Source organism: Talpa occidentalis, unplaced genomic scaffold (genome assembly GCF_014898055.3).
Source record: "Talpa occidentalis isolate TD23 unplaced genomic scaffold, MPIMG_talOcc4v2.1 talOcc4.14, whole genome shotgun sequence".
NCBI classification, from domain to species: Eukaryota; Metazoa; Chordata; class Mammalia; order Eulipotyphla; family Talpidae; genus Talpa; species Talpa occidentalis.
In genome coordinates this window covers 17,762,595-17,780,451 of record NW_023601433.1, presented here as the reverse complement: position 1 = coordinate 17,780,451, position 17,857 = coordinate 17,762,595, and the positions used below count along the sequence as shown (strand labels likewise).

General features: G+C 35.1%; 1 protein-coding gene across 4 annotated transcripts in view; it reads left to right on the top strand.

Moving 5' to 3' along the window:
* WAC (WW domain containing adaptor with coiled-coil) overlaps positions 1 to 17,650 on the top strand; it is an 80,299-nt gene extending 62,649 nt beyond the window's left edge. Inside the window, exons 7-13 of one of the 4 annotated variants that reach the window (XM_037510155.2) lie at positions 4,479 to 4,721; positions 6,580 to 6,702; positions 7,560 to 7,708; positions 9,900 to 10,018; positions 11,539 to 11,725; positions 12,949 to 13,076; positions 14,522 to 17,650. In XM_037510155.2, the coding sequence (XP_037366052.1) occupies positions 4,479 to 4,721; positions 6,580 to 6,702; positions 7,560 to 7,708; positions 9,900 to 10,018; positions 11,539 to 11,725; positions 12,949 to 13,076; positions 14,522 to 14,591 (1,019 nt within the window). In that variant the 3' untranslated portion in view covers positions 14,592 to 17,650. The remainder of the gene's footprint in view (positions 1 to 4,478; positions 4,722 to 6,579; positions 6,703 to 7,559; positions 7,709 to 9,899; positions 10,019 to 11,538; positions 11,726 to 12,948; positions 13,077 to 14,521) is intronic. The other 3 variants (XM_054694813.1, XM_037510153.2, XM_054694814.1) reach the window with 3 other exon arrangements.
* The last annotated feature ends 207 nt before the right edge of the window (positions 17,651 to 17,857 follow it).

Here is a 17,857-nt window from a genome sequence, read left to right as displayed (position 1 = left end):
ATATTCATGAAAAGTTACAGATTCTATACCAGGTGTTGTCACCTAGGTACATTATTTTTTTCTGGTACAGTGTATACTTTATATTTCTCCATGTTGTACTCTCTCTCCCATATAATATCCCAACTACAAAATAGAACAAGCAGTTAGCCCTTGTTGCAGTGATAAGTTGAGCTTTGCTCACATGGACTGCTTAGTGTTGTCACAGGATCATCATAGCAAATTATACAACTACTTCTACAAAGCGCAGTATCTTATATTTATTGTAGATCAGAAAGGAGTTATTTGGCATATCAGAAAAATGTAGCTTAGAAATAAGTTCTGACTTTGGTTTATGTTTCCTTGCATGTTTTGACAGGGTAGCTATAATTAGAAAAGAGAAGTGATAGTACTTTAAACCTTAGAAAGTTAAATTAGTAACATTTCTATGTGAAGTCTAGTCTTTGGTAGGTTACTCCCCCTGCTGGTAAAATTTGGAAATACAAATGAATAAGCAAGCATAAAGGGAGAGAAAAAGATTTTATCAAAACACACATATATAATTTCAGTTAAAACCAAAGGGTTATGTACTTATTGTGATTACTTAGAGTGGAAGCGGAATAGAAATTATAGAAGTATCATATGGAAAAGTCACTTAGTTCCTTAAGTTTAAAATAGTGTAGGAAGGGATTCCTCAATATCCTTATTATAAAAAATCAAAATGCTAGAGCTAGAAGTAAATAACCACTCAGTTGCCAGAGACTGATTTTGAAAAGCCTCTTGAACTTGGGAAAGTTTGCATTTAAGGAATGAGACAAGAAGCTACTAATCTTTTTTTTTTTTTTTTAATTCTTTTTAATTAATGTAACACTGATTTACAACACTGTATGATTTGGAGGTAATGGGTTTTCCCCTCCTTCTGTGTATGCCACCACACCACGCCTAATATCAGAGCACTCATCGCCCTTCATTGAGGCTGATAATCTTGAAAAGCAGACCTGTTGAAATGCCTTTGTAACTCAAAACAACATTTATTCTCTAAAAATTAATTTCTTGCCATCAGCTATTTTCAAAGATTCACATTTTTTATTTGACAAATTTGTATAGACATGTTAAATTAGCTTCACATCCTCACAGATAAACATTCCGGATTAAAAGATTTCAGATAAATAAAAATGTTAATTAAAATATCTGTAAAAACACCCTCAGTAATTGTTTACTTGTTCTAAATAGTAGTTTTGTTGTCTTTGGTGTAATACACAGTTGTATTTTATGAAGTTACTTAAAATAATTGTGGATGAAATACATTTGTCTCTAAGACTATATAGTGTTACTCTGCTTTATGAAAATAATATAAAGCACGCTGTTCATTATCTGCTTTGTTAATTATGGAGATTGTATCTAGAGGCTGAGGATGAGAGCACATGTGCATTTATCTGGGCCTATATTTTGTGGAGACATCAGTCAACAAATACATGTTGATACTGTCTTGATGCCAAGTCCTTTATTGGCACCAAGGTATAAATACCACAGAGTTTCTCTCCTGAGGGAGTTCATATTCTGATAGGAAGAAGAAAACCAAGTAATTCTCTAGAAAATGTTGGGTAATATGATAGAACTGTATTAGGGTACTCTAAACCCAGAGGTGGGCATCCACTCTTTTTTTTTTTTTTTTTTTTTTTTTTAAATAAAATGGTGTTCCATGGTGGAACACCTTTCAGGATAGCTTTTTATTTTAATTAATAAACTCAGTGAGTTATTGTCAATTAGGCATGTAGCTGACTTTACAGCATTATTATTATAATAGCTAGGACATCCCCACTGATAAGAGGATTGGATTAAGAATATGTGCTTTATTCACACAACAAAGTAGTATTCTGCCATAAGGAAAGAAAGAATGTTGCCAAGTTACAACAAAATGGAAGGTATTCAAGGGAATTACATGTAGCAAAGCAAATCAGAATGATAAAGACAAATATGAGAGGGATGTTTATATAGTGGTAATTAGATAAAGCAAAATGCTTTTTACCAAAAAAAATAAAGGCTCTGAGGTTAAGGAGGGGGGAGGGAGAAAGGGCCAAAGGGGTATAATGGGGAAAGAATTGTTCCTCCAGGTAAAATTACGTCAAATGTTTAGTTTGTATAGGAGAAAAAATTTTGACATGTTACATATTTTGGAACTGTTGATGAATGAAATGACTTGAAAATAGTTTAAAAACACTGTGCTACCTGGAAATTTTGTTTTCTGTTTTTCAAATTGAAAAGGAACTTTGGCAATTCTCTAATCTTATTTTTTCATAACTGGCAAGGATGCCAGAATTAGCCACAAGTTCTGCATACACTTGGTCATCTTCCAAGTACTGGAGGATGGTAAGCATTCTGTTGAGAACTAATATCCAAAATCAAGCCTTTTAATCGGTTCTGACCTTTTTTAGAGAGGGCACTGAACTCAAGGGTTTCTTAAGTAGTATCAGCTGGTTGTTACTCTATAATCATGTCACAAAAGGAAATTATCCTGAGAGTTAAAATAAACACTTATAATTAGAAGTTACAGATGCTTAGTTTTTTCTAATTTTATTTATGATAATATATATCATTTTCCTATTTTGAGGTGTTTTCCTTCCACTGAAGGACAACATCTGGAGAATTTTCAAGTCTGTTAATTTTTCAAATCTGTGGATAGATTTAGTAGCACCAAAACAAATTTGAAAATACCTCACACAGGAGGAGCTTTTACCTCACAGTAAAAGCAACATAAAAAGAGTAAAGATTATTTCAGGGATATAAGTGCTTAATGTTCACACAGGAAGTAAAAATACAGAACTTGTTTCATTCCATACAATCATGATTAATCATTTCACATCTTTTGTTGTTCATTTTTCTACTGTGTAGTTTCTTTTTTGCTTAATAGAAGTTTCTTAAAATACTTTGTGCTTTGGTTATTGATACTTTCTTTGGTTATTGATACTTTCTTTCTATTGATACTTTGGATGTGATTTATTTATTTTTTACAAATTTCTGCATTCTGATGTCAAAGACATCTTGCTGTTTTCCTCTGCTGCTTCTAAAGGTAGACATACATGTTTAATATACCTTTAATTGGTTTTGGTTTAAATTTTAAGTTTCAAAACACAATTTAAGTTGTGTTTTTTTTACCCTAAGAATTTTGTGCTTAATACTAGTTCATGCCTCTTTCAAGTAAGTTAAAAATCAGCTGGACATGTGCCACCAAAAATGCTATTGAGATTTTTTTTTTATTTAAAGATTTTATTTATTTATGTATACAAGCACTGGGTACAGTCAAAAGCGCGGGAGGGTGAGAGAATTCACCAGAATCAGAGCGGGGAACAGAACAGGCAGACTGACGAAGAAATACACTGCTGAGGGGAGCAGTGGCTGTGGCAGGAGAGGTCTGTTGCACCATGTGGGACACTCGTCGGTGGCCAGGGATCCAACTGGCGCTGCAGAGGCTGCGGGCAGCTTCGCAGCCCAGTGCTCAACCGCTGTGCCACCAGGGGAGGCCCTGCTATGGAGATTTTATGATGGAAGTTTTATTGGGTTTATATTTGTAATGACAACTTTCTAATAATTTTTCGTGTGTATTTTACACAATTTTCCTCTCTAAAAAAAGATGGTAGGGTTTTATGGGTGTCTTTTGTCAGTCTGTGTGTTTTTTTGGTGATGGTGGTAGTTTTGCTATTAATGACACAAATAGGGATAGCCCACTGCCTGGTACATTTATTTATTTATTTATTAAAGATTTATTTATGCACACAAGAACTGGGGTACAGGCCAGAGGTGTGGGGGTTGAGAAGATTCACCAGAGACAGAGTGGAGTGTAGAACAGGCAGACTGACTAAAATGCACTGCTGAGGGGAGCAGCAGGTGAGACAGGAGAGGTCTGCTGCACGTGCCCTGTGGGTCGCTCCCTGCGATAGCTTGATAGCAGTCTTTAACCCCTGTGCCACCAGGGAGTCCCTGCCTTATACATTTAATTTTAAAAGGGAGGTACGTAATTCTCTTCACCATGGCTTTATCCTGATTTGTATGAAGGCCATTGTCATATTGAGGTAGGTTGTAATTGTACTCATAAACATTTTCCATTTTACTTTATCAGACATTCAAGTTAAGCATTGGAGAACTATGTTGCCCCTATATCCTAAAGGAAGCTTGTTAGAAGGTGTAGTTAGTATACATACTGGTTTGAAATAACACTCTAATTTATAGCAAAGTACTTGCAGAAACAGACTAGGTTTTATAACTCTAACAAGTTTCATAGTCCGTCTTGTTCGGTTTTCTTACCTATGAAATTGGGATACAAAAATGTCTCTTCCTAGTCACTGAAATATTTACTGAGCACCTTTCCAACTGTTACCTTGTAAAAAATCAGTGAGACTACTTCTGTTAAGTACCTGGCATATGGATGTTGCTTGTCTGATGTTGGTTTCAGTCACCTCTACTCAAGAAAATTTTTTCAGCCCTATTATAATCTTTTTATTTAGAATCTACATCAGGAGACAAATCTGTATCACATTGCACAACTCCTTCCACGTCTTCTGCGTCTGGGCTGAATCCCACATCTGCACCTCCAACATCTGCTTCAGCGATCCCTGTTTCTCCTGTTCCACAGTCACCAATACCTCCATTACTTCAGGACCCAAATCTTCTTAGACAGTTGCTTCCTGCTTTGCAAGCCACACTGCAACTTAATAATTCTAATGTGGATATATCCAAAATAAATGAAGGTAAGTTTTTATACTAACAATTTTTTTAATTTAATTTGCATGTTTTTGGTTTCATTTCAAATTGAACTTTGCTTTGGAACTTTTGAACTTCAAAATCAGAATGTTACATCCTCCAAAGTTTAAGACTTTTGGTTTTGTAATTGAGTTAATGATAGTTGGATTTCCTGTGTAATTTCCAGACTTGCTATGTACCTGGAGATAAGCTGTTCTGTCTGCTTTATATATATATGGTATTTTGAAGTAGAAACAAAGTATTTATTAAAATTGGTGAAAACATGGGACCTCTCTGGTGGCACAAGGGGTTAAGTCTCAGCACTGTGACGCTGTCGGTAGCCACTACAGCAGGCTGCTGACCCACATGGCGGAGCAGACCTCTCCTGCCCGCTGCTCCCCTCAGCAGTGTATTTCAGTCAGTCTGCCTGTTCTGCTCTGCACTCTTGTCTCTGAATCCTCTCACTGTACCCCCCTTTCTCCCCCCCCCACACCCCAGCTCATGTATGCATAAATAAAATAATTAAAAAAAAACCTGATAAAAACACGCAGCATTTGGTTTCTGGCTTATTTCCAAAAGTCTGTATGTGAATGAATTATTACTACTTGGAAGAGCAGAAATTCACTCAGTTCTTTCAATGCTTGACGAAAATTTGAGAATGCAAATGATGGATAACATTTTGCTATTTTTCTTGGTTAATTGCTTTGTTAATTCCAACTTTGCTTTTCAGTATGCTGCTAAAGTATTTTTACGCACCAACCTTATAGAAGTCTTAATAAAAGTTAACAGTTTTAATTTGCAAACCATTTAGATTGAAACATTAAGTCCTAAGAGCATTATGAAGTTTTCTCTTTAGAACATCTGTTTGTGTGTATTTTCACATAATGCTATTTTAATAGTGTAAGTGTAAAGTTCTTGGCTTCTGAGGCCAGATGATCATTAGTGTTCTGTTTTTATTGTCCTCACCTTTCCTATATTTTAGTTTTATTTTCAAAGCTACTCATACCTTTTTTGTGTGTGCTAGGTAAATGTTTTACTAGGCAAAGTAGGGCTTTTAAAGCAATTTGAAGAAAGGAATAACACCCCCAAAATAATAAGAGATGATATGCTTCATAAATACAAAGTGTTCTTAAGCACTCACCAACTATTTATTTATTTATTTATTTAAGATTGTATTTATTTTTGCGAAGAACTGGGATGTAGGCCAGAAGTGCAGGGATAAGAGGATTCACCAGAGACAGAGTGGGGAACAGAACAGGCAGACTGACTGAAATACACTGCTGAGGGGAGCAGCGGGTGAGGCAGGAGAGGTCTGCTGCGCCATGTGGTTTAGCCCCCTGGCTGGGGATAAGACTCAGACCTTGTGGTGATAGTGCTGAGACTTAACTCCTAGGCCACCAGGGAGGCGCTCACCAACTTTTAAATACCCATTTAAAAAAGATTGTTGGGGAGTTGTGTTGCTATGTAGGATTTGAGTGGTCAGCTATATAAAAAGTAATTACATGAATGAGCTATCATAATCCATTTAATTCCAGGTAATACACTGAGCGTTTTACCTATACATGGATAGGTTTCTAGATTAATTGGAAATCCTAATGGACACTATTTAAATGTTTTTCGAAAGTCTAATGGAGGTATTTTTTTTAACTGAACACCATAATTTTAGTATAAAGGAAACTTCTGTTTTCCTTTGTCATATACCTGTTAAATTTATTTTGCTCTGCTTGAGATAATTTCAAATCTGTAGGCCCATTACATATAGTCCTCTTTTGAAATATTCCAGGTTTTTTCTGGAGTTTTCAAGTTGTTATAGTTGCCACATATGCCTTAGTTTTTATTGGAATTTAAGATACGCTATGTTTTTAGTTCTTACAGCAGCTGTGACACAAGCCTCATTGCAGTCTATAATTCATAAATTTCTTACTGCTGGACCATCTGCTTTCAACATAACTTCTCTGATTTCTCAAGCTGCTCAGCTTTCCACACAAGGTATTTATACTGTTGGATATATCGCCAAAATTGTATCTTGATTTTTTAAATTACTATCTTTTTTCAAGTTTTTGACGAGATTAGCTATAATTTATTTCTGTTTTTTTTAAATATATACAATAATATTTTTATTTACCACTTCCTTTTAGATGTATGCCTGCTCTGACATTTTCAGTGTTACTGTCTAGTCTGTAATAGGGTACATATTTAATTCAGAATTTTAGTAGTTAATGAGATGTTTTACTCAAGAGCTGTGAAAGTAAAGTCTGACATACCCTCAGTCATTGTGAGGCATTGAATATAATTTGTTTGGTTTAGGTTGATGTCAGATAGGAGTTTACCTGAGGATATGGAGATGCTCAAATCCTGCCTTGAATTGATTATCTCTCTTCTCCCTGAAGGCATCCAGTGGAAAGAAACACATTAAGAGCAAATGGGAAATGAGGGGTCATTGTTAGACTAGGCCAATTAAAGCTGATAGAGATATACTAGTGTGAAATGTGAAAGTGTAAAAGTAAAAAGACTTGTAAAAGCCTCTGGTTAGCCTGAGGAGGCAGGAGACTGGAGGGAATAACCAGGCCTAAAATTAGAATAACAAGAAAACAAGGATGCCTTCCATATGAGAATAGGTTCAGGTTTACATAGAGATTGCCTCACTGGATATGCTTATCTCTAACACACAGCACATTTAGTCAGTGTGCCCCAGTGACTACCTCAGGTTCTTATCTCAGACTTATTCAGATAAATGTTTCTGGTAGGGGAGTACATGGAGCATGTGGAGAAATGCCCCAGTCTCTCCCACATATATTTAAAAGATTTTGGGTTTATTTGAAATTAATTCCTTCACTTTTCTACAGCTCAACCATCTAATCAGTCTCCAATGTCTTTAACGTCTGATGCATCATCCCCAAGATCATATGTGTCTCCAAGAATAAGCACACCTCAAACTAACACAGTCCCTATCAAACCTTTGATTAGTACTCCTCCTGTTTCATCACAGCCAAAGGTATGTCACCTTTGAGGGAAATTTCGAAAAGAAGCCACTTTTAGAAAACATTTAGGAAAAGCAAGTTGAATATGTTTTAGAATCTGTATTGTAGAAAAAAACCCTCTTTGAGCAATGAGATAGTGGTATGGAGTGAATGATAGGTATGTGAGGATAGATGCAGGTTAGAATCTCTCAGATAATTGTGAGATGGAGAAGAGCATTGCATCTGTGCTACTTTTATGCATTTAATTCTGTTCTTTTTACTGGCTTTGGGGTTTATAACATGGATAGCTGAATAAAAAAGAGCACTAATTATCATAATGTGTGGAGTTTTCAGACTCTAAAACATGAGAGACTGTTTTCCAGTGACTTTTCCCCATATTTCTACTTCACAAATCAGTTTCTGTGCTAAGAGTTTATATATGCATTACATTTAACTTTCATATCCTGGAAATCAATTATTTGCCTCATTTAATAGTTAAGAAAATCAAATCTTTGGTTAAATCTAGTTTTTGTTTTGGAGTCAGAATTTGAAGTCTAGGTTTTTTGTTTTGTTTTGTTTTTTAAACCCAGAACCCATTTTGCTAAACTCTACTATTTATGTTTGCGCAGAATCTTACATGAATGACTCCTCAGGGCAGCTACAAAATTGATGGTCTATTCTTACTGGAATATGAACAGGACCTCAACACTGTTGAGCTCAAATTTTGTATTGTATCGCCTGAATTTTAGCCACAAATTCATTAATAAGCCCCAGTTTTAATCATCATTGTTTTGTAGCATACCACCAGCAAAAAACAGACTGGGGAAGTCAGTATATACAAATTCTGCATTTTTTCTTTTTAAATTCTTAATGGTAAATGTAGAAGGGACTGCTTTGTAAGTTATTGTGAAACAATGACTGTGTCAAGCTTTTCTTCCAAGAATTCTTTAATAAAACCATAAGGTGAAGTTTAAAAAGGCATTGAAGCATGGCTTGAAATCAATGGTAGGCAGCTTTTAGTTCTTTTTTGCTTACCCTTCCCTACTTTGACTATTTATGCATATTTTATGGTTACAATCTAGGTTGATTTTTTTGTTTTAATTCTAAGTAACAGTTTGTTAGAGTTTGTTATTCAGTTCATTAGTTTGCCTATGTTTTGATGGGATAAGAATTAATACGTGATTTTCAGCAAGAGACCTTACTCTTAAAACTTTTGAGGATACCAAAAATGATAACTAAAAGTGAAATAAGTGGTAATGTTGGTTCTATAGTTACAGAATTAGCGTTTCCGATGCCTTAAGAGATGGTTATCAGGTTTTTTTTTTACATTTTAAAACTAGTTGGTCTTATGTAGACCTTGTGAAAATATTCTTTATGAAAGAACTGGTTGGCGCCTAGTATTCAGCAGTAGCAGTGCAGTCCACATGTGTTTGAGAGAGTATTAGTCATCTCCCAACTCCTTCATGCACATCCCTAAAAAACTGCTGCTGGAGGATGTGACTTAATCACAGGTGGCTTGCTGCCTTTGTGCCTTAATTTAGGGCTTATATTTAGAACTGCTTGTTTTCTCTGTGTGACACTTGAATATAAACAGTATATGTATCCTCACTGGCATCATGGACCTCTTGGTCTATCTCTATAGGGTAACATCTCTTTAAAGACCACTTAAGCTTAATTTTGTATGGGTCAGAGCTCATCTCTTATTAGACCAGGCTGTATATTCCGTCCATATGTGGTTGAAACTTAAACAGCTGTATTTGTACAATGTGGTAAGAGTAAATCAGAAGAGGCATTATAGTGTATTGGAAAGAAATTGGGCTGAAAATCAAGAGAACCAATCACTTAGGCTGGTGTGCCAAGAAAGTGATTTTTTGGACTTGGGCCATGTTTAAATCTAACTTTCAAACCTTGATTCTCTTCTAACTGTACAACGTTTGACAACTCATTTGACTCATCTCTTTACTCTTTAGGTGTAAGATATAGTCTTTCAGTGTTTAAGGGGAGTGTGGATTTGGGGACCTAAAAATAATTTACATAGTCAAACATGTCTATTACTAATATTAATTTTCTGTAACAGAATTAGAACCAACTCTTGTTATCTTAAAAATCACTAAAAAATAGGACTCATGGGAAAGTTTCATTGGTAGAACTTTGGCCTTTATCTAGATTTGGTGCTGTGTGCCTATGAGATGGAAATCTTAATCTCACCAGATTTTGACGTTTCAGGTTAGTACTCCAGTAGTTAAGCAAGGACCAGTTTCACAGTCATCCACACAGCAGCCTGTAACTGCTGACAAGCAACAAGGTCACGAACCTGTCTCGCCTCGAAGTCTTCAACGTTCGAAGTAAGTTGATTATTTTTATGGTTATATAAATTATATATGCAGTTCTTACAACACGTAGTTCATTGTCTCTAGAGGTAAAACCTGGATTATTTTGAAGAAAGTGGCTCTTTACATAGTGGAATGTGATGTGTCTTGGTCGCATGTCCTGGTATGTGATCTATGTAGAGGGTGTGTGATTTTTTTCATACTTTATTTATGGAAAATTACATTTTTTAAAAGACGTTTTTTTTATTTATGCATATAAGACTTGGGGTGTGGGCCAGAGTTTAGGAGGGAGGGGGCATGAAAGGATTCACCAGAGACAGAACAAGAAACAACAGGTGGATCTGTTGAAATACACTGCTGAGGGAGCAGTGAGCAAGAGAGGAGAGGTCCATGGGGTCATGTGGGTCAGCTCCCTGGTGGGGGATGGATCTCAGTGAGTCACAACAGCTTGATAGAGCTGAGCCTTAATAATCCCTGCACCACCAGGGTGGCTCCCAAATCACATTATTTTTAACCTCATAGCAGTTTTAGATTTGAATGTCAAAAATCTCATCTTAAACTAACCACTGACATGTTTCAGGCTTTTCTAATAACTTCAGTTCAGACCCTGATAGATTGCTCATCAATAGGTTGAGATGTATTTTGTTGTCACTTTTGTAGCAAAAGTAATTGATTGATTGATTTTCCTAATTTTTATTTCATGTTGTGAGATGGGAAAATAGTTCAACTGTTGTACCTTTTGTTTTCTAAACAAACATTCCAGGACTTATACATCCAAATGAGAATCGTTCCCTTCAAAATAATCACCTTGGAAAGCTGTCTACTTACTCCAGCAGTGTTGTCACTGCACAGAATTTTCTTAGGAAATTCTTTTTTTTTTTTTAATTGTTTTTAGAGTCTAAAGTATTTTATTTATATAAGTATTCTCAGTGATGACAACTTTTCATCCTTTGGGAGATTTAGCTTTTGGTAATAACTAAACAAATATTCAGAGCCAAATCTGCTAAAGCAGGTAGAAAACCAGCTGAAACCTACCCAAACCGTACATCTGAGATCAGCACTCTCAGACTGTTCCTTTTTTGGTCTTATTTTGCCACTAGACTCATTCATGCCGATCAGTATTTTGCTTCCTTCACACATTATTTACCCTTTGATTTAACACTTTGTTCATATGTTGGACAGAGATAATTTTTTCCCTCTCTTTATCTAAATGTAGTTAAGTTACAGTATCCAAGTGTGTCTTTTATCTGCAACTTAAAAACTGACCATTTCTTTTGTTTATTTGTGTAATCAGGTTTGTCAAGTTTGGAGGCCAGTGTTATTTTAAATAGTGCTAAAAGAATTCTTTTTACCCCCACAGGTGTTTTAAGAAATATATTATAATCTTTGGATTTTAAATTCTGTTCGTTTGATGTTAAAAATAGCATTTTCTTTGGGCATTTGGATGTCTTTAAGGGAAGGTATTGATAATTTCTAGGCTGCTTAAGAAACTACTTTGGAAAATACTACACATTCAATTTTGTTTTCTTTTCCAGCAGCCAGAGAAGTCCATCACCTGGTCCAAATCATACTTCTAGTAGTAATGTATCAAATGCAACAGTTGTACCACAGAATTCATCTGCCCGACCAACATGTTCATTAACACCTACGCTAGCAGCACACTTCAATGAAAATCTCATAAAACATGTTCAAGGATGGCCTGCAGATCATGCGGAGAAACAGGTGTGTGGCAGGAGTCACAGGCAGATGTTTTACCTAGTAGAAAATTTCATCTGGACCACTTTTAAAATAACTAATATCTAATTACATTATAGTCTTTTTTTTAAATATTTGGTTTATACTTACTGTGAATTGTACCTGTGGTTTTAATATTACCTACCATTTTTTGCACATAGCTATGTTCTAATTGCTTAATGTTTATTTTCTCCTCTTAAAATTGCTAACCAGTATATATGATGCTTTCCCATTTTACCAAAGAGGCCTTAAAACCAAATAGATAATTTCAAGGTGTGTTTAATGCAATGATGTGGCTCATAGCCAGTGTGTTTTTTCTACTTATTCAGCCACTCTGATAGCTTCAGAATCTGTTAGTACTGTTAATCTCATGACGTTCCCACTAGAAGAGAAATTAGAAGTTAGAAAATACTTTTGCTTTGGGATGAGGAACCTTAGGACAATTAGATTACTGCCATTAACATCTCCCATTTATCAGATAACTGACCATCTGAAACGTTAAGTTTATGTTCACTGAAATGTGTCGTGTATCTCATCATACAGGAATGCAGTGAAACCTTATGCCATTGTATACCTGAACTTGGGCTTTGGCTAACTCAGCTTATTTTATTTAACTGCAAATCATGAGTCTTTCTAGTGTTCTACTATCTGGAAATTGGAGATAACTGTTTTCTTAATCGACCTGGAGGCAAATCTTGAAATAAATACCTTCTACTATTAGAAACAATTCCTCCTAAGGTTCACCAGCATTTTTGTGAATTTTTTTTTTTTTAAGATTTATTTATTTGTTTGTTTGGTTGGTTGTTTGTTTGGTTTGTTTATAAATAAAAGCACTGGGTACAGTCAGAAGCGCGGGAGGGTGAGAGAATTCACCAGAGCCAGAGCAGAGAGCAGACCAGGCAGAAGGACCGAAGCACACTGCTGAGGGGAGCAGTGGGGCGGCAGGAGAGGTCTGCGCGCCATGTGGGACCCTCCTCCGGTGGCCGGGGAGCAGCCAGGGAGCAGCCGGGGATCGAACCGGCACTGCAGAGGCTGCGGGCAGCTTCACAACCCAGTGCTCAACCGCTGTGCCACCGGGGAGGCCCCATTTTTGTGAATTAAAGGAAAAAGAATTATTCTGTAATCTTGATAAAGTCCTCAGAAGTTTAATGTTTAATTTTTTGTATGTGAACATGATAGGTTTAATGTGATTTTCACTTCTTTAATTATAGGCTTCAAGATTGCGAGAAGAAGCCCATAACATGGGAAGTGTTCACATGTCAGAAATTTGTACTGAATTAAAAAATTTAAGATCTTTAGTCCGAGTATGTGAAATTCAAGCAACTTTGCGAGAGCAAAGGTAAATTTTTCCCTGAAATTTTTGTTTTTTAGTATTAAATATCCTAATGAACTTAAGGAACATAAATTTTAATTTCCGAAATTTAAAGTTAACTTTGATACAGTCCATAATACTGTGGCTGTTTTCATAATTTAATTATATGGTGACATGGTACTGATATCCTAAATTTTTTCTCTTAACCTATGATAAGTGATTCATTAGACTTTTACTCCTTAGGTTATAACTTTATATGGTTATGGTAATAAATTATTTTTAAAAAGTGAAATGTTGACTGCTAATTTTAAAGGTCCCTTCTTGATGGTAGCACTCTCTTTATTACTAGGGTACTTCTTTAACTTGAAATTTCAGATTACTGCTTAATTTGTCTGTATCACCAGTAGATTCCCTTGGAAATTACAGTGAGAATTCAGTTATTCAGCAAGTTTAATCATGTATCTTGTTTTCTTGTTTTCACCTAAGCTCTTAATGTCTCATTTGTAGTCCTCTATTCCGCTCAAATGGGATCTCTGTATCCCAATTAATTGTATAGATGTCTTAAAAAACCTATTGCAGAGTTGAGGACAAACTTTCAATGACTTTCTGTATAAATTACTTGGTCAGGGATATTGTTAATCTTGTTAGGAAACCATAAATATTTAGTGAATACTAAGTTGGGGTTTATAGTAAACTTGGAAAAGTTGAGTTTTCATCTAACCTTTCAGTTACTAAACTCTGTGGAGATACTTTTGAATATTGCCTGGGATTTTTTTCGTCTGGCAGTAATTCTAGCAGACATAAAACTTACTTTTTGGCTTTCCTGACAGATGAGTTGACTTTTAGGAAATTGCACTGTTCTTAGTGCAGCTTACTGCAAGTATAAATCGTGAGATATTAAGCCCAGTGCATGATTATGCAGGAGTCACTGGTACAGGTGATAAGTATTGTCATTCATGGGAGAGAAGGGGTCAGAAGAGTACTGATTTTATGACGTTTATGGGAATCTATTTAGCTTTGGAGTTTGTGCTTTCAGTTTAAATAATACATGTCCATGGGACTTTGATTTGGCACGATGTAAACCAATATTTATATCGAAAATTGTTCTACACAAGATTAGCCTCTTGCACCTAGTTAACTCTGGCCCAGAAAATTTGTAATATGGTTTATTTCATGTTTAATATCTACTGCCATCCACTGCCTTTTTCAAAGGCAGTGAACATTTTAAATCGGTTTTTATATTCAAATTATTGAGAAATTGTTAAACATTCTAACTTTTGTTACCTTAGTACTTCAATATGTATCATATTCAGTGGTTATTTTGTCTTAACTATAGACTAATTCATTTTTAATTAATTTAGTTTTAACTAGTAATTATGTTACTAGTAACCTAGTCTTAACTAGTCAAGTATTGGTTTTTCTGTGACATTTATTTGAACATACCAGTTCTGATCCCTTCTTTTATTTTTCAGGATACTGTTTTTGAGACAACAAATTAAGGAACTCGAAAAGCTAAAAAATCAGAACTCCTTCATGGTGTGAAGATGTGAATAATTGCACATGGTTTTGAGTACAGGAACTGTAAATCTGTTGCCCAATCTTAACATTTTTGAGCTGCATTTAAAGTAGACTTTGGACCGTTAAGCTGGGCAAAGGAAGTGACGAGGGGACGGGATCTGTAAGAGTCAATTCAGGGGAAAGATACAAGATTGATTTGTAAAACCCTTGAAATGTAGATTTCTTGTAGATGTATTCTTCACGTTGTAAATATGTTTTGTAGAGTGAAGCCATGGGAAGCCATGTGTAACAGAGCTTAGACATCCAAAACTAATCAATGCTGAGGTGGCTAAATACCTAGCCTTTTACATGTAAACCTGTCTGCAAAATTAGCTTTTTTAAAAAAAAAATTTGGGGGGGTTAATTTATCATTCAGAAATCTTGCATTTTCAAAAATTCAGTGCAAGCGCCAGGCGATCTGTGTCTAAGGATACGATTTTGAACCATATGGGCAGTGTACAAAATATCATGAAACAACTGTTTCCACACTTGCACCTGATCAAGAGCAGTGCTTCTCCATTTGTTTTGCAGAAAAATGTTTTCCATATCCCATGTGTTCCATTTCCCTCTGAAATCCTTGATCTGATTTTATCCATTTTTTAAGGCTCCTCTTTTTCTCCTTTCTTAAGGCACTGTTGCTATGGCACTTTTCTATAACCTTTTCATTCCTGTGTACAGTAGCTGAAAATTGCAGTGATTGAGCATAACCCACTTGTTTGTATAAATTATTGAAATCCATTTGCACCCTGTAAGAATGGACTTAAAAGTACTGCTGGGCATGTGTGCTGAAAGTACATTGATTGCTCAAATATATGGAAATGGCCCAATGAAAATGGTTGTGGGTGGGAAGAAAGGAAACGAGGCTAGTCAGATGTGAATTGTACCTGTTGGAATAAACATGTTAAAACAAACAAAAATTGTTATTTTTCCTTTCCTTCGGTCAGTGCATATTATTAGAATTTTAACTACCTGGGGATTCTTTATCAGAACTATTCTTGTTGAATATTTACACTTAATTGAAGTAATTCCTTAAGGGAGGTTTTGTTTAAAGCATAGTAACAGGAAATTGTTTATAAGATATTTAATGAAATATGAAATTCAACAAGAATGATTAAGTCATTTCCCAAGTGGTTGTCATTTGTTAAATCCTGGTTTACCTGTCTTGCTATTATGACATTTCATTTTGAAGGATGTTTGTGTTGTAGCTAACTGTTCAAGTCTGGTGCTGACTGCTGTTCTTAGCCATCACAAAACGCTAAATTTGTGTAATTGGAGCTTCCTGCTGTTATCTGGAATGGTGGGAAAGCTCAGCTTTGTATATTGTTTCCTAAAGTATATTAAAATAAAAAAAGAAACTATTGCTACTATAAAATTACCTTGGCTTTTTTTTTTTCATTGCTAAAATAATGGTCTCATGGCCAAAAAACATGACACTGCCAGTATTATATCAAATCACAAGGGTTTCTTTATGCATTAAAATCTTTTAATTTCAAAATCTTACTCAATTTAGAGACTTGTTTTCTGTTGAGGCAGATGTATTCATTTGCTTTTCAGAACTGCCAGCACCAAGGGCTTATTTTGTGATGTTAGACGTTGATATTATTACACTCTGGGATACTAAAATTTTGAAGTTGCTCTTATGCTTTAATCATTTAAAATATAAAAGATAACACACAGACTTTTCAATAAATTTTTAAACACAAACTGTAAGCAATAGTATGGGCAATATTTTCTAAAATACAACAATGTTCCAGTGTAATTAAAAGGTATTAAAATCTACTGGAAATTGATTTTTTTTAATTGTAACTTGAAAATACTTTTAAAATGTAAGAAAAGACGTCATTAATTATAGCATCATGAAATGTTCCTATGTGAAATTGTTAACAAACATTTGCTGGAGTTGATTAGTGCATGTAAATGAAATTCTGACAAGCTGTGTTAAGTGAGAACCCTTACTGCTGTGGTCCTGTATGTTTCCTGGAAAGAAGTGAGCGATTTGTTATGTAGTAGGCAAATGTTTCCTAATCAGATGGCAACTTGACTTGTGATTTAAGGTAAACTTGGATTTGATTTGCTAATAGTTTATTGCTCTATGTCACCTTACTCCTTTACTTTAAAAAAATGTTTACATACTTAAATAATCATCCACATATATAGAGAAGATGCCTAATTTGAAATTCCTTGAATTTTTAAACAGAAAATTAAAATTTTTGTGGAAAATATTTTTACAATATTTGATTCACTTATTCTGTAGTGCACTTTAATACAGATACGGTGTCCAGCTACTAAACTTTTAGGTAGCCAGGGATATTTATTTAAAGAGGCATGATCTAATATCCAAAACAGTTCTCTTACCTAGTTGGCCGATTGCCATGACATGTATCTCATTTTGGTGGGCACCTTGGTTCAGATAATTAAAAAATGAATACAAATTGTCCCTAGGAAACCTCAGGGGTTTTATTTTTTTGTATTTGTTTTAAAAGAGACTTTAAGTCTTATATTCAAACCTTAAAACCAGGATACTGTAATAAAATGTATTTTGTGAAGATGGGTCTGTTAGAAAGTCTACCCTAAAGAACCAGCTTGCCTACCGTTTTTTTCCCCTTTGCTTTCTGTTTAAACCAGTTTGACTGAATTTTGAAACTTGGGCTATAACTCCATGCTCAACCCGTTTTAAAAATGTGCTTTTAATAGTCAAATGGTTTATCTTCTAAATTTTGTTTCAAACTTGTAAGATCTTGGAAAGGAGGGCTTACAATATTGCAGAGTGAATTGTTAACCCATTTCAAAAGCAATCTATTGTTCTGTTAAAACACAACCTTAGCTTCTAGGGATTTCCACGGGGAGGGGGCAGGGCACAGGGTGCAAAGTAATTCCACTGCAAACTATTGTAGTTCAGAACTAAAGCTACTGTATTTAGATGTGGGGTTTGAATATACAGATTTCTTTTCAATACCTGTAAATATGGCTATATTCTTGTATTTGTACTGGAGTGTACAAAATGACACTTAAAAGTAATAAATATGTTTTGACTATATTGTGCAATTATTTCAGAACTTCAGAAACCTTCAGAGTGCATAATTAATGCAATTGAGTAAGGAAACCAGAGTCCAGCTAAAAATTTTAGAGCCATTTTTTCTCTGTTGTCTCACTATGATCATCTTAATTGCATTATTGCAATGAAAACTCTGGCTTAGAGTTGGGATAGAGTTCTTTAGGTCCTGTTCTAATTTGCCATACCTCTTCTTCCC